General features: G+C 47.2%; 1 protein-coding gene across 1 annotated transcript in view; it reads right to left on the bottom strand.

Annotated features, from left to right (window-relative positions):
- Positions 1-6,788, bottom strand: part of Abhd17c (abhydrolase domain containing 17C, depalmitoylase) — a 36,581-nt gene extending 29,793 nt beyond the window's left edge. Inside the window, exon 1 of the mRNA XM_021231696.2 lies at positions 6,001-6,788. Within this exon, the coding sequence (XP_021087355.1) occupies positions 6,001-6,563 (563 nt within the window). The 5' untranslated portion in view covers positions 6,564-6,788. The remainder of the gene's footprint in view (positions 1-6,000) is intronic.
- Positions 6,789-16,763: the final 9,975 nt, after the last annotated feature.

Below are 16,763 nucleotides of genomic sequence, written 5' to 3'. Positions count from 1 at the left end.
TGAGAAAGCTGTGACCAAGCGAACACCACAATCTCAAAAGCCAGACCTTAGTCTCCCCTGGGACTATCATGACTGCTAAACAGAGAGAAGTTAAAGGTGGAGGATGAAGAGAGGAGGCAGAGGGTAGGCAGCAAAGAGATCTTAAGGGTAAGGTCTGGGTAGACTCAGGACAGCCAGCCATAAAGGGCTTGGCAACCCTTCTTCCACACTCAATTTAAGGGAATGATGGAGGATGAGTCTTCAAGAGTATCCTAAACCAAATGCTAAAAGAGCAGGCCCATGAAGGAGTTACATATTCCCAGAGAAAACAGCATTTCTCCTGCAACTGGATCACAGCAGAAGTACAAGGTTCATCAGACAGAACCACAGTCAGCAGGTTCCCCTGAGATGAAGCAAGCCCTCAGACTCTGATCCCTGCAGGGGCAAAGTAGCAAGCCTAAGAGCCAAGCATGGGGAGAAAGAGGGAGCAGCCAGAGAGAAGGTTCTGGAAGACTGACAGACAGACCCAGCTTTCAAGCTGCTTTGCCTGAACACATCTGCTCTGAAGAGGAGCCCCTTCTTAATGGGAGTCTCCCACTGCTCCTGGAACTGTGGGCTGGCACTGACAGCTGGCCTACTATGTCCACAAGTTGCACACCTGCAGATTCACCATCCAAGTACCGAAAAATAAAAACTGCATGTCTACTGAACAAGACTTTTGCCTGGTCATTATTCCCTAAACAGTACAATCCAACAATTATTTACATAGCACTTACATTGCATTAGATATTACAAGCAATCTAGAGATGATTTAGAGGATGCACGTGGGTTATATGCAAATTCAGTGCCATTTTCTACTGAGAATTTGGGCTGTGGATTTTTTTATCCACGGGGTTCTGGAAACAACCTCCCATGGATACCAGGAGACTAGCACATTTCCTTTCCATAAATACGACTGTGTTTCCTCCTCCTATCAAACAGTGCTCAAAGCAGGTTCTATCTTCATACTACTGATCAGAGTCAGACGGAAATCCTAGGCTTTTTCTCTTACTCACACACAGTATTCCTTCTGAGAACAAAGAGGTTACACTACCAACTTCACCATACTCAGAAAAGGCAAGCTGTGTTACTCCTAAACACAATTACACCTCGTGAGTGCCAACTGTAAATACTATTCAAAAGCAACAGAAGGTGCCTTTTAAGCCCCCACCACCTATGCTACCACAGCTTTACTGTCTGTCACAGGATTCCCCAAATCACAGATCCTATGAACAGCAGACATTAAAATGACCAAACAGCATGTGGATACATGTTTGGCTGCTTCAGTTGTCAGAGAGAGAAACAGACAGACAATGGCTAATAAATGGTTTGCTGACTGAATGAAATACTGGGTCTTTTTTTGTTTGTTTAATTTGCCTTTTGAACCAAGGCATAAGAGCTCATTCTCATCTCCCCCTCTGCATCTGCTTTCTCTGTTACCAAATGCCTTTCTCCTCCACTGACCTTGCCACCTACGTCAAACAGAAGACTCAGAGGTGACTTCCGTTGATGACATCAGCAAATGCCACTAACAAACCAAATCATGAATGCCCCAGTGTCTGGGTCTCTAGACTCAGAACATTCAGCTAAAATATTCTGCCTACTTTGCACCTCATTCTTGGGGGTTGCTTATTTAGGTACATTCACTAAATCACAGTTGAACATCTGTACACACAATTGCCCTTGCCAAGAGATGTCTCCTTAAGGGGCACGCATAGAGCCTAGACCCACCTATCCTCACCTTGCCCTGCACACATGAGCCACTTTCTCCCCCAACTCAAGCAACACACAGGCTCCAGCAAGCCCCCATGCTTTACAGCGGCCTCTCTACAAATGCTTCAAAGCCTGCAGCTGCTTGCGATTCATAGCACACTTGCAATGTCCACCACAGGGTGCAGAGATGATGCACCGGCATTTCCGGTGCTCTCCAACAGGCTCAGGTCAGTGGCTACTCCAGATGGTCACACGCCAACTTTCTTCTTCCACACTAGGTCTAGCTCCTTCAAACCCTCCAACACTTTTTTTTTTTCAGAAAATGTTAAAATCCTTAAACAACAACCTATTTCAGTAAACCGGCCTTTCTGCCTCTGTACCCTTTTTTTTTTCTTTAAGGGATTTCCTGCCTTTATCCATGCAAGTGGATCTGCATTCGGGGAAGAGCTCCAGCTCTCTGCTAATATCCCAATTAACACACAGGAGCTATACACACAGGAAATGCATGAAAACGGAGGACAAATGAGGAATGAGAATAATCATTCTTTTGTTCAATACAAACACCACAATACCATAAGAACAGCTTGAAAGTGGCTGAGACTACAAGCCAATACATTTGGACACCTACCCTCCCCTTTCTGGTGGACAGTCATAACCAGATACTAAGCTCTGAAGGCAAAATAAGATCTAGCTCTGCAACTTAGAGGCACCAACTGCCATTCATCAAGAGTGCACTCACTCTTTATACAAATGAAACACCCTGAACAAATATTTAATCAGGATCTATATTTTAAGGCCCAGTGCTAATTTCTGGGAGTAGAGAGACAGGTCCTTCCCTCAAGGAACTTTCAACTAAACAGCAGCTGTGACAATACCACACAAGCACAAGGGCTGAGTGCGAGTTGCAAAGTGTGTTACAACTTTCATTTCTGTGATATACTGGAGTACACAACTTCAGGGTGGATTTACTTTAGCTCAAAGCTTCAAAGCCTTCAGTCCCTCCAAGTTCAGCTGGCTCTGCAGCTTTTAAAAGCCCGTGACAAGGTAGAATATTAGGAAGAAAGGAATGAGAACGGAGACTGTCCCCACCCACCCACCCACTACCACTCCCATGGCAGCCAGGAAACAGGTAGAAGAGAGCAAGAGGCCAGGGCAAGCTATAACATTCAGAAGCACAATGGTGAACCAATTCCTCTGATCAGGCTCTGCTTCTAGGTTCCCTACCTCCCAATAGTCTATTTGACTAAGAGCTATCAACAGATTAATTTGTTGGGTAAGTTGGGCCTTTATGATCCCATTACTTCTCCCAAAGCTCTACTTCTGAACACTTTACTGGGGACCAGGCCTTCAACACATGAGTCACAAGCTGGGGACAAAAAGGATCTCCTAATATAAGTAAGATCCAATTAGGATCAATACTCTTAACATGAAGGGTACATTCAAAATGTACCCAAATGGTACAGCCATGAGCTCAGGAAGGGTACAGTCCTGCGTATGGGACTCTGGGGCTGCCTAGCTCTGACTAGGACAACTTATCTCTCAGGGAATAATATACTGTCCAGGACAGACAACTCGGGAGGCAGAGAATGCTCCAGTCAGTGTCTGTGCAGTATGATTAACCAGGAAGTCAGAGGAGAACCACTCACAGAAGACCTTGGGTTTGGAAGAGGGGTTCTGAACAGCCCAGAAGAACTGGCACTGGGAGTAGAAGATATCCTTCCACGGCAATGACCTCAACAGAGCTGGGAAGAGAAGAAATGGGCTTACCCCAGGCTATATTACTTAAGGGCCGCAGAGAGTAAGACAGGAAAGACAGCAATCTAGGCTAAAGGAAGGTGGTCAAGAAGCCCTGATCCGCCCCAGGATCGGGGAACATCTAGATTACAATAAGCCAGACTCACACCTTTTGAGAAATCCAATGGCTACAAAAATTAGGGTGGAAGAGCTCTAAAGTATCAGTCAGGAAACCTGCTGGTTGGCTGGGAGATTAGCCTTCTGTCAAAATGGGGTGGGCGGGTAAAAGCAGTACCCACACAGGCGCTGGGAAATACTCTTAACATTTCACACCCAGCACTCTTTTTTTAAAGTCAAATAAAACAGAACACACTCTGCTATGCAAAGCACCCACTTGGGGGAGGGTGGAATGTTTTGTGAAACATTTGGTTCAGATAGGCAGTCACAGATGAATGTGTTTGTGAAAGCATGATCAAGATGTAAAAACGAGTGTCCTCCTGGAGGCAGTCAGTCTAAAGGCTGGGAGAACACAGGACAAGAGGACTCGTGAGGTGTCTTCAGAGTCTAAGAATCGGGAACCAGTGGCCAGTGTTACACCTGTATCCCCAGCACTCGTGAAGCAGACAGGAGGTGACGGTGATTCCCAGCTGCGCTTTGAGTTTGAGGCCAGTCTACGTAGGATTCATAAAGCCCTGTCTCCAAAAACAGCTTTTTAAGAAACTAAAAACAAAAAATTCACATTTATTTTAGGTATGAGTTCTAGTATAACATTAAGTAAACCCAAGCAAAATTTAGAGATACCACCAGGTAATTCAAATTTTAATGTATCCCCAAACAATGCTTCTCACATGCAATGGACTGCAGAAGGTAACTAACTACACCTCACCTATGTGATAAGCCAGACACATATGCAGAGTGAAGGATCAACCCTATACAAGGCTTTCATTTCCATAAAGACGGGCCCACATAGGAGGAACGCTCTATAGGAATTTTTATAGACATTCCAAACATCTAGTACCAAAATTTATTTTTAATACCTACACTATGGCAGATTCTAGTAGTTCAAGATTGTGCGGCATGTGCTTTTTAAAAAATAATTGTGTGAAGAAAAAAAACTGTGTTTGTATATATGAAAGGCGTGTGTGGGCACAATTACTGAGGTGACAGGACAGCCTTGAAGAGCCAGTTCTCTCCTTCCACCTTTGGATTCCACAGATGAAACTCTGGTTACCAGGTTTGCCCTACAAAGCAGCCTCTACTCACTGAGCCATTGGACTAGCCCACATTCTTCTTCCAGGCAAGGTCTATGGCCCTGGCCAACCTATAACTCACCATGTAGCTCAGGCTAGCCTCAAACTTTCAGCAATCTTCCAGCCTCTGCCCCCGGAGTGCTGCGTGCGGCATATCACACTCCCTGCTTGTGACACATACTTCTGAAGCCCGTTCTGGAACAGGTGGCATGTAACTACTTGTGGCTTCTCAGCCAGCCCATCAGGACATCTGTAGCCTCATCTACCTACATCACTTCCAAAAGCTATACTCCAATTGAGGACACCTCCTCCAAGACCTCAGAAGAATCTGAACAAGCAACACAGAGTAAATACTAAGTACTTCTCTGTTATACAAGCCATTTCCCCCAGAAGCACAAGGGATAATTTATGAACGTATGTGCAATGCATATGGAAATAAAATCGTTACACTGGCCATGTACTTGAACCCAGCAAATAAACTTTTCGCAAGAACTATACAAAGGTCTCTAGCAACAACAGTGCGCATTGTCCTCATTCGTTCCACTAAAGAAATCCAAGCTCATAACAGACAGGACCTCAGGTATGGTTGCCACCTGTGCTATAGGGATTAAGTGGGAAAGGTCACAAGCACCAAAACAGGGCAGGTCATTTGATTTTCCCACAAACCACACGTCTGTCTATGTTCAGAGTAAAACTCAAGAGTTTTTCCTTTTTTAAACCTGGTCTGTCCTCAAACTATGACAATTTGTGCCTGGCATGTAAAAGACCCTCAATAAACAATCCCCAGTTCTATGAACGCTAACTCAAGGTCAACCCCTTCCCTCAGACCAACATCAGCTAACTTCCTGATCTCCCAGTGCCAGCTCCTCTGCCCCACCAGGAGGCAAAGTCCTCGCCACACCCGACCCTCCCCTGCCTTAATGGCTGTTGAGACATCGCCCCGGGGATACTTTCTACTAGGAAAGTCTTTCAGAGGTCATCGTCTCGCCCCAGCTTCCACAGACACTGAGAACCCCAAGGTCACGTCTACCAGACCTTCAGGGCCTGAGAGCAGCTCATCACACAACTCAACCCAAACCAAGTTGGTTTTGCCCGTACGTTAGCACCCCCCACGGCGGCCACGTGCGTTTAACCGGAGCCACAAAGACTCCAGGCCGCGCGGACCAGTGAAAAGCAGGCAGGACCCTTTAAGTCTGAGCTCTCCAACCCCGCGGGCTGGCGAACCCGAACGAATACAACGATCCAGAAGCACAAGCCCGCACCCCACCCGCAGCTCGGGGCTCACCGGGTGCGCAGTGCCTGCCACGCGGCGTCGATGTCGGCATACAGGTTCTTCTCCGAGGGCTTGCCGGAGCTCACGCCGTAGCCCGAGTAATCATAGGAGAAGATGTTGCAGTTGATGCGCGAGCCCAGGCCGATATAGAAGCTACACATCTGGCCCAAGTCCACGGCGTTGCCGTGAGAGAAGAGCAACGTGTAGCGGCTGGAGGGCGCGCAGCGCACGAACATGCACCCCAACCGGTTGTCGCGAGCCGTGCGTGAGAAGAAGACCTCGACGGCGTCCAGTTCGCGCTGCGAGTACTGCCAGTCGGCGCGCTCGCTCAGGTGCAGGCTGCACGCGCCGGGGCCCGCGCCCTCCTCGGCCGGGGCGGGCTGAGCCGCCGGAGCGGGCGCGGGGGTCGTAGCGGGCGCGGGCGCGCGCTGCTCGGGTGCCAGCACCGTGTAGGTGGGTTCCGGCGGCAGGAAGGCCAGCTTGGCGGCGATGCGGCTCGGACAAGGCGGGCAGCAGAAGAGCCAGCACAGCTCGCCCAGCGAGAAGCCGTTCATCCTGGGGCCGGGCTCGGGCATCGGGGCGGCCTGGAGCCCGCCGCGGGCGGGAGGGAAGCGCAGAGAGCGCGGAGGGTGCGCGCCGGGAGCGGGAGGCCGGCCGAGGAGGCGGAGAGGCCAGGGGCGGGGCCAGGCAGGCGCTACGCGGCGAGCGGGGCGGGTCAGCGACGGCCCCGCAGCCCCGGCGAGGCGCGGACGGCCGGGGCTTGCGCGAGGCACACAAAGCCGGCGGCGGCGGTGGCCATGGCCCGCTCGAGCGCGCCGCCCCGCCCCCGCACGCTGCCGCCACTTCCGGGTTACCGCGCGGCGCGCCCCCACAGGTGGGCGGGGCTACCCATCCGAACGGACGCCCTAGTTTGAAGCAAGACTCCCACTTGTGGGCGGGACTCCCGCCTCTGGGCGGGAATTAGCGCGTCTGGGCGGGGCTACTCCTTGGAACGAACTCTGGGTCTGAAGCGAGGTTCCTTCATCTGGGCGGGTCTCCCTGTCTGGGGCGGGGCTTATCTTGTCTGGGGTGGGACTCTGAACATAAAAAGGTGAGTGGGCGGGGACGGTTGGGATTATCCTGGAATCAAAGGAGGTGTGCAGGTATCTAGGGATTCGGTTCTCCAAAACCAATTTATGTCCTGGTGGGGGTTATTGGGAATTTTGGAAAAGAAAATTATTGGGAAAGAGAATTGAATGAATTAAAAATACCTTGCTCTCGTCTATTCAACACTACTTGGTTTTTTCTCTTGACTGTTTGAGACAGTTCAGCCTAGGCTGATTTATAACTTGTGATGTTCCTTGCCTCCACCACCAAGTGCTGAGAATCCAGACTTTTTTTAACAGCCTCTACCATAATCGTACTGGACCATCTCGTACGTGTTCCCGTGTTGCTGGTAGCTATTGTGTGTTTGTGTATGCTAGTCTTTCTGTGACCACTATTACAGCAGAGCCAGGTGACTCTTATAACAAATGGTGTTGATGTGGTCCTTCCTCCCCACCCCACACACCTTTTATGACACCCTGAGGTGCCAGCTGGATACTTTGTATTTATCGTTTATGATGTTAGTTTGTCTCGAATTGTGTTGGCGCCAGTTCTAATCATGAAAGACAACAGCGATTTTAATCTGCTGTGGCCTTGGCAATCAGCTTCCAGTGGCTTTCCAAATATAACTCTCAGGGACTTGGAAATATTGTGAACCATAGTGTCCAGTTGGCAGGACACCCATGGGCTGCCGTTTCCCATGGGCTTTGGCACTAGGCTTCCCTTTCTGGGACAGAGAGGAGGGCATTCCAGGCTACCTGCAATGCAACCAGAGCCCCAGTGGGCAGTCACCACTGCCAGACCTGTTTCCCTCACAGATGACCCAAGAAATATTACAACTTTTTAAAAATTTTGAGTACCCTAATCTAAATGAATTTATCAGGACCAACTTCAGAAGTAACCTTGACTGACTTTTAAAAGGCCGTGTCTTCACTAAATCAAGTTAGCTGGGCAGGATTTAGCTTCTGGCCTTGAGTTTCCTTTTACCCAAAAACTTTCAAGTTGTTACACGTTTTTTGCCTGCTTTCATTCCTCCTTTCTATTTTTCTTTTTTTTGGGGAGGGATTGTCTTTGTTTGGTTGGTTGGTTTTGGTTTTTGAGACAGTGTTTCTCTGTAGCTTTGGAGTCTTTCCTGCAACTAGCTCTGTAGACCAGGCTGGCCTTGAACTCACAGAGATCCTCCTGACTCTGCCTCCCGAGGACTGGGATTAAAGGCTTGTGCTATTACTGCCTGGAAACCTTGTTTTTTGTATTCAGTAGGTAGGTATGTGGTGTGTGTGTGTGTGTGTGTGTGTGTGTGTGTGTGTGTGTGTGTGTGTGTGGTGTTTTTCATGTTGGTGTACCCACTAGATCAGCTGTCAGAGCTACAAAAGATAAGACAATCTCTGCAAGAGTCAGGACACAAAGAGAAGATTAAAAACAGCTTTGCATATGCATTAAAAAAACTATTAACTCAGAAATGGTGAGGGGGGTTCAGAAGTTCAAGGTCATCCTCAACTGCATAGTGAGCTGAGACCAAACTGGGCAATGAGACCCTGTCTCATATAAATAAATAAATAGACAGACAGACAGAGAGACAGGCAGATAGTAGGTTTGGGAATTAAACTCAGGTTATCACACTTGAAACCATGCAGCTTTCTTTACTCACTAAACTATCTTGTAGCATTAGGCAAGGGTCTCAGGTTCCAACTTGGTGGTATTTTTTCTGTGAGGAACAGAAGTGTAGTACATCACATGTTAATCTAATGCAGAACAAGAATAGAGGACTCTGAGAACAGAGATGAAAAGCGTCCACTCTACTCCTCTCCATCAATGTATCTCCAGCACCACACCTCCCACCTAATAGAACAGCCTAGTGCAGGCTCCTGAAAGGACAGCTAATGATTCGTAGATCCACATCTTTGTGCTGCCAATGGAAAGGATAGCGATCATATTCCAGATGCTCTGTGGGGAAACTTCAAGTTGTTTATTTAGTTTAGTCTCTGTCTCCTTCCAAAGAGGATTTGTGTGATTTACCAATAACTAGAAAACCTAAATTTTTGGATCATTTTAAGAAACTATACAGAGAGAGGCTTCCTGGAAAAGTAAGCTCATTCATATTTATGTAAATATTAAACTTAAACCCTTATGTTGTGTGCCATAGAGAACAAGTCTTGCTCACCCATATCACGTAGAGCAGAGATTAGAGTTTGTGTGACCCTCCAATATGAGATGTGCTGCCCAAGGGCTGACAAGCTCAGTATCAGCACATTTGGCATGTAAAACATCTTCAGCAAACACTTTCTAGTTCTTTGGATGCTAATCTCTCTGTACTGCCATCTTCAGGTGTGAACATCCATAGATAAGACAGTGTGCATTGAGTAGGGGGAGTTTAATGTCTACCACTGAGAAGAGCTGTGCCCCATAAGATGCAAGGGCCATGGTTAACTGCTGTCCAATTTGACCTTAAAGAACTCTCATGTGATTTAATGTTCTAGCAGAATGAGGTCTAACTTTGAAATTCAAATTGGCAAATGTATCTGTTGGGTCCTTAGCATGATCAGTCAATGAATTGACCTGGGACATGTGAAGGAAGAAGTTCATGTCACAGCCTAGTGTAAGGATTGTCACTGCTGCTGACACAACTCTATCCTCACTCACCAACCGGGGCTAAGGAGCTATACCATGTAGCTGAAAGCATTGGTTTCTACTATTTGATAGTAGAAACACAAGTTTGACACTGTCTTTCGTATTAGTCTTCTATGTGCTGAATTGCTGAAGATTGACTTTATTAACAAAAGCAAAACATGTAAACATGATCCAAGTGTTATGATCAGAAGAGAAGGATGGATACATATGCTTAAAAACTGTCCTGTGAGCTAGAGCAATGGATCAGACTTTAAGAGTATGTGCTGTTCTTACAGAGGACATGAGTCTAGTTCCCAGTATACCTGCACTTATGGGCACATATAACGATACTCGAGGCTATATAGGGAAAAACAATATATTTATTTATCAGGGAGAGAGAGAGTCGCACATACCAGGAGTTAGAAGCGTGGCTGGCTTCCAGGAGAAAAGAGGGAGGCCCCTTTTCCTTTCACTACCTTTTATCTCTACCTTGACCCCGCCCAGTTGGGCGGGTAGCTTTGTGGGGTTCACTCCTACAGGCACACATGCATGCGATTAAAAATAATAGATAAATCATTAAAATACAAAACCTGTCTCATCTGTCAGGGTGGAATCAGATTTATTCATTCTGACACCAGAGTCTGTGTTAACTCAGGGATCAGGAACCATGTGTATTCTATCCATCTTTTTTCTCCCTATGACAAGCATAGACAGTGCATTTGAAAATGTTAATTAAGTTGCTAATGAATGAATGGTTTGGTGAATATAGACCCAAGTATTGTTTTTTTGGGTTTTTTGTTTGTTTGCTTTTTCGTGTAAACAGTATTAATGCAATGTGGTCTGGAGGAAGAGCAAAATGACCCACACTCCTGCTAACATCACACCTAATGGGCAGTGTCCTTGTGCTCTGTGGCTTAGCTGTGCAGCCAACCCGCCTTTCTAGAAGGCAAAGCCCAGATTTTGTCCTCAGTAACAAGGCTTACAATGAAGCCAGTCACCCAGCCTCCCTTGATATAAGGAGAGCCACATGACATGAAATCTGAGGATCTTCCAGAAATGCATTCTTTCTTTTCAGGACTGGTAAGCGACTAGGAGTGAGACAGATGACCTGGTGGGACAGATAAGAGAGAGGGGCCATGACTAGGAAATAAAGATGGGGAGCTTCCAAGGTGGCCTCTTCCTCGTCCTCCTCCCCTGAGACAGAAGCCTGTCATATTAAAGACTTAAAGGCCTTTCTCCTGTCAGCAGTCCCTCTGCCCAGGGACTGGCCCAACAAGTTCCAGGCCGGATCCGGACGTGTTACACAATTGTGAGCCAACCATCCTATCTTTCTCCAAACAGACAACCCTAAATCAGGGGAGGAAAACCCTTAAGAAACCCCAGGCCTTTAGAAGAGACTAGACTTCTCGGCTTACTGAGACCCACTCTGCTTTGCCAAGGGTCTTTTTCATTGTGTTTCTGTTGCATGGATGTTTCCTCACCCCCAATAAACACATTTCTTCCACCATCGATTTTGTAAGCTCCTGTTTGCTGTGTTTGAGATTTCTACACTGCTACCTGTCTCAACTGAGATGTTTTCCTACCTTTTCTTCAACTGGCAGACAAAATGAGCCAGATCAAGACCTCTAAATTGTATCACTGGGCAGAACCACTAAGCCGCATTGCCAGCCCAGAGCCAGACTCAGCATCTCTTTCTTGTTTCACTTGGGTGGCAGGCTTTGTTGCTAGAACTATAGCCACCAAGAGATGGACTTTCACATGGAGGATGGTGGTGGTACAGGGAACCCACCAGAGATGACCACTCAAACACAGTTTATAGGCAATTGAAAGTCTTTACTCTAGCTGGCTGGGATTACATTCAGGCATCCAGGGACCCAAGTGTAGCTCCAAACCTTAGAGCAAAAGGCTTTTAAAGGAAAATCTCACATCCCAGTATCTCACTTTGTGGCTGCAGGTGGGAGGTCTTTGCACAAGCAAGCAGTTTAACAGAACCCAAGTTAGCCGGACATCCTAGAATAGAGCTGAGTAATTTTCCATGGGATTCTCCATCAAGGAAACCAAATTCTAGTTAAACCTGGAATAGCCTCAGCAAGAAAGCAAGATGGAGGAACCTCTGCACTGTCTCACCCTGTAATATTCCCCACTGGTTCTATGGGCATGAGTCAAAGCACTGACTTCTCCTGTTCTGGAGGGGCATACTTGATCCTAAGGGCCAGTAGCGTAACTGAGTTTATCCTCTGTTTGATGCAGTTGGCCATGCTGTTGAGGGTTCAGGAGTCCACTGTTAGCCTGACCAGAATAAAAACCAACAGTCTGGCTAACACTAGCAGCAAGGTTGTCAGTCATGGGGATCAGGTAAACAGAGAATGATGCCAAGTCTCTGATCTATGTCTTTTTTCTTTACTTTGAGGCTTTCTCAGACCACGCCAATGCTTTCCCTAATTATCTCTGATTGGTTGGCATAGAAACAGCAGGCTTTTCCTAAGGCCAATCAAAGTCCTCCCTGTTTCATAAAAAAGTCTAACCTCCTCCAGTTCTGTAAGACTATCTGTGAGGAAGTTAACTTGCCTCTCCAATAGAATTCTCCAAATTGCCTAGGTCTAAGTATGTCTGGGAACCGAGTCCCCTAAAGTTCTGGTTCCCAACAATCAAGGCTGAGGTGCCTATGTCAGTTGCACCATCTATTCCTGTCCCTACTAGGATCCAGACAAAAATTGGAGCCCTTTGACCTTCATTAACACTGCTCCAAGGCCAGCATGCGGTCTTCCCTCTTCTCCATTGTGAGCATGTATGTGGGGGTTAGCATAGTCCAGTATACATGGAGTGGGGGTGTGAGTTTCCTTTGAGTCAGAGGAAGCACTTAGTCAAATCATTAGCACAAGCAAGCCAAGTAATTTGAGGACATGATGCAGATACCTTGTCCTTGGCAAGACAACTCAACATTGGCAGGACATAAAAATGCAATCCCTAAAGGCCTTTTTCTAGCCAGTCTTTCCCACAACCTGGTTTACTGATCCTCATCCCTCCCCTAGACCCACATTTTTCCACCCCTAGAAGAGACATGAAAAACAGAGATCCACCCAAAAGACCAAGTTTTCCATCCCTGACTTTTATGAATTCCCATGTCCAGGTTTGGGCCTGATGGGGAATGTGTACTACTGGTTAGTAAACTCTGGTCAGTCTTATCTTTAAGGGGTCCAAAGTCCAAGTGACAGCCCATATGTCATCATCATCAGTTTTTTCTTCAAGGGATGACATTAGCTTTGACAGCAGTTGGGGTGGTAAGGATGACTGGACGGGGTCCCTTCCAGGTGGGTTCCAGGGTCCAGGCAGGGACCCTCTTTATCCAAACCAAGTCTTCTGGATGGAACTGATGGGCGGATCCAGATGTGGGAGATGGCAGGATTCCCTTCATAGTCTGGTCAGTTATCTGACAAGCTTCCCGCAAAGCGCCATATGACTTGATAAAGGATTTCTGCCTGGGGAATATCTTGGAGTTAGGGGAGGATGGGAGGCTCTGGTGGTTTGAATAAAAATTACTCTCATAGCCTCAAATATCTGAATTGCTTAGTCCCAGGGGAGTGGCACTACTTAGAAGAATAGGAGGTGTATGGCCTTGCAGGAGTAGATGTGCCTTGCTGGAGGAAGTACGTCACTGGGGATGGGTTTTGAGGCTTCAGAAGCCCAAACAGGCCCAGTGAGTGGCTCACTCTCTTCCTTCTTCCTGCAAATCTGGATATAGAACTCTCAGCTTCTCCAGCACTATGTCTGTCTGTGTACCACTGGTTTCTCCACCATGATGATAATGGACTAAACCTCTGAACTGTAAACCAGTCCCAAATAAATGCTTTTTAAAATAAGAGTTGCCATGGTCATCATGCCTTTTCCCAGCAACAGAACACTGTTGAAGACAGAGGTGGTCTCCTAAACACAATTTCAGAAGGAGTAAGCCCCTCCCAGTAAAGAGTGTATGAGCCCTAAGAACGGTAAAGGGGAGGGGGTTGACCCAATTTTTCACCAGTTTTCAGTACCAAGTTGCTCAGAATCTTAAGAGTTCTATTCATCCCTTCTATCTGGCCTGAGCTCTGTGGCTTATATTCACACTGTAATTTCCAATTAATACCTAATACCTTTATCAGATTTTGAGACATTTTGTTCATGAAGGCTGGGTTATTGTTGTATCTCAAAGCTAATGGCAGTCCAAATGTAGGAATTAATTCCTGAAGACGTTTCTTAGTAACTACTGGAGCAGTGTCTTTTCAGATGGAGTAGGCCTCCACCCATCCTGAGATGGTGTCAGCAAACCTGCAAATGTTCATGGCCAAAAACAGTAGGAAAGATTTAAGTAAAGCCTAAACTACCAGTGTTCCCCACACCCATTTCCTCAAGCCTAGGTTCCTTGTGGGATCTTCCTTCTCCCTTTGGGGTTTACCTGAGCACAGATGGCACATCTAAAAGTGGTGTCTTTAATTAGGCTTCCAAATTTGGAACATCAGACCTGGGTCTGTGGAGTTCAGCAGTGCCTGTGACTCCTAAGTAAGCAACCAGTGCTTTCTCAGACTCGTGGGAAGGATGGATCTGCATCTGGCAGCACCCACAATCCTTGCTTATCCTGTGTGGCCAGTCTTGTTTCTGTCAGTCTGGCCCTGAGGTGCATTCCAGTCAGTCCAGTAAACTGGGCTCCAGCAGGGATAACAAGACTTGGAGAGGACCCACTGGTTCTAGAGCCACTACCCAAGTGGCTAAGTCAGCCATACTTTTACCTCTGCCTTCTGGGAGAATCACCTTTTTTGGTGTCTTTTGCAATGGACAATGGACACCATGTTGGGTAACCAGATAGTTTCCAATAGAACTAAGATTTCTTCTATGTTTTTCATTTCTTTTCCTGTTGAGTTTAGCAATCCTCTTTCTTTATATAGAACCCATGGACATGGGCCGTGAAGAAAGTGTATCAGTGTATCAGTGTATATGGCCACCGCCTTGGCTTTCCCCCAGCAGAGAGCTTTAATCAAAGATAAAAAGCTCAGATCCTTGAGCTGAGGTTCCCCGGATTAAAGATTATACCCAGATAATCTTATCTTGGGTCACCACTATTGCCCCTGCATACCTAATCCTATTTTGGAGCAAAACTGCTCCCATCTGTGAAAAATACCTCATTCAGTGTCACCAACACGATGCCAGTCAGATCAGGCAGTGGACCCAAGGAGTCATATTTGGCAGGAGACTGGCAGGGTTGTGACCAAATGCAGACTTCGTCCACAAGCAGGGATTGGTATCAGAACACTAGGCATTCGATGCCTGGGTCATTGGCAACTCTCAGGTGCTCGCCTCAAGAATACCTCAGCAGAGTGAGGGGTTGTCAGGAGCAGCTCATGCACTAAAGTTAATTTGTTAGCTTCCTATACCAGCAGGGCAGTGGCATGCTGGTCATGTAGCTGTGACCAGGTTGTCTCTTGAGCAGATACTGACAATGGACTTTTCCAGGGACCCAGAGTTTGCATGAAGACCCCTTAGGCAATGCTTCTGGCTTCATATATATATAATGGAATGGCGTAGTAATGTCTGTGAGGACCAGGACTGGTGTAGACACCAGGATCTTTTTCAAGGCCCTGAAGGCCGTCTGTTCAGTCTCAGTCTATTCCAAAGATTGTACCCCTGGTGCTGACATCTCAGCAGATTCCACCAATCCAGAGCTGACAGCATCCAACCGCCTCCAGGAAGTTCTAATCTTAGTTTTTCAATGGGCAGGTGTGGAGGGTGTTGGGGTTTGTAGGACAGCTGAAGTACAGTTGTGGGAAATCATCTACTTTCCTTCCTCCGAGTTGTAGCCTAGCCAGGTGACCCAAGGAACACAAATTGAGACTTCTTAGCTGAGACTTGGTACCCCAAGACTTGGAGAGCTTCTAAAATGCCTTCTGCTAGCTGTCTATATTCTCCCTCTGTGGTTGGAGCTCTGAGGAGGCCAACCACACACCGGAGCAGGGTACTTTGTGGATATATTTGTCTAAACTCCATCAGCTCTACACTCAGGGCCCCATGAAACGATGCTATCGAGCTCCTGAACCCCTTCTCCGGGTCTGTTTTCTCCATTGCGTCTCTTGTAGGTTTCCCCAAGGGAGCAGTCACCTCGCAGAGCTTCTTCCCTTTATGAGCAGTTTCCAAAAGCTGAGACATAGTCATCCCTTCAAAGCCCTGTAGTTTCTAGAGCTTTATCCTTGTGTCTGGAACCAACTGTATGGCAAAGGTAACATTAGTGGTTTCTTGATTTGGGGGGGGTGGCATCTGGGTCAATGGGAGCTAATAACCCACATGTCCGCACAGAGCTGTTCCAGAAACCTAGTGGACAATTTATCAAGTCCTTAAGTAACCTGACCTACCTACCTTGGATACATTGGCAGGTTTTACGACTGCTGCTTTTAGCCGGTTTTTTATTGCCCCAATAATGATTGACACAAAAAGACATCCCATTCCTTCTTACCTTGAAACAGTCTGTTTCCAACAGACTGAAAGGGTCTGTGGCTTCTCTGAAAGTGGAGGGTTTGGGGATCTTCCAATTATACAAGCCTTTGCTAGAGAAGAGGCTGTAAACCGTGAGGGGTGGGGGGTGTTGAGTGTCCACTCTCCTGCCCCCACAGCACTACTGAGAGAATTACTTCCCCTTTCTGTGGGTGCAACCAGCTGCTTAGAGAAGGAGGAAAAAGGAGCAGAGAGCACCTGTTTCTCCTTCCTGTACACACTCTGATGCCCTCCCCTCCTCCACACAGAGAACAAGACCAGGACCCTAGGACTACAAGTGGGAATCAACCAACTATACAAACCAGAAGAGGACAAGAGGACGGGAAAAGGTCAGCTTCCTCCTGGAAGCTGAGAGAACAGACACAGAGGATTGAGTTTTCTGTGAGCAACCAGGACAGGGCAAAAGGATTCAGGTCCCCAAAAAGAGGGCACAAGTCTTAAGCCAAGAGGGTGTGAGCACCTACATCACCATTTCAACAAGAACAGCTGACTGCCAAGGTGTGTCCAGTTGTCACCCAAAAGAGGGGTGCCGCGACAAGGGTCGGTCCACGAACCTGTGGGAAATCAGG

This window comes from Mesocricetus auratus, unplaced genomic scaffold (assembly GCF_017639785.1).
Source record: "Mesocricetus auratus isolate SY011 unplaced genomic scaffold, BCM_Maur_2.0 Super-Scaffold_4256, whole genome shotgun sequence".
NCBI lineage: Eukaryota > Metazoa > Chordata > Mammalia > Rodentia > Cricetidae > Mesocricetus > Mesocricetus auratus.
This window is presented reverse-complemented; position numbering and strand designations above follow the sequence as displayed.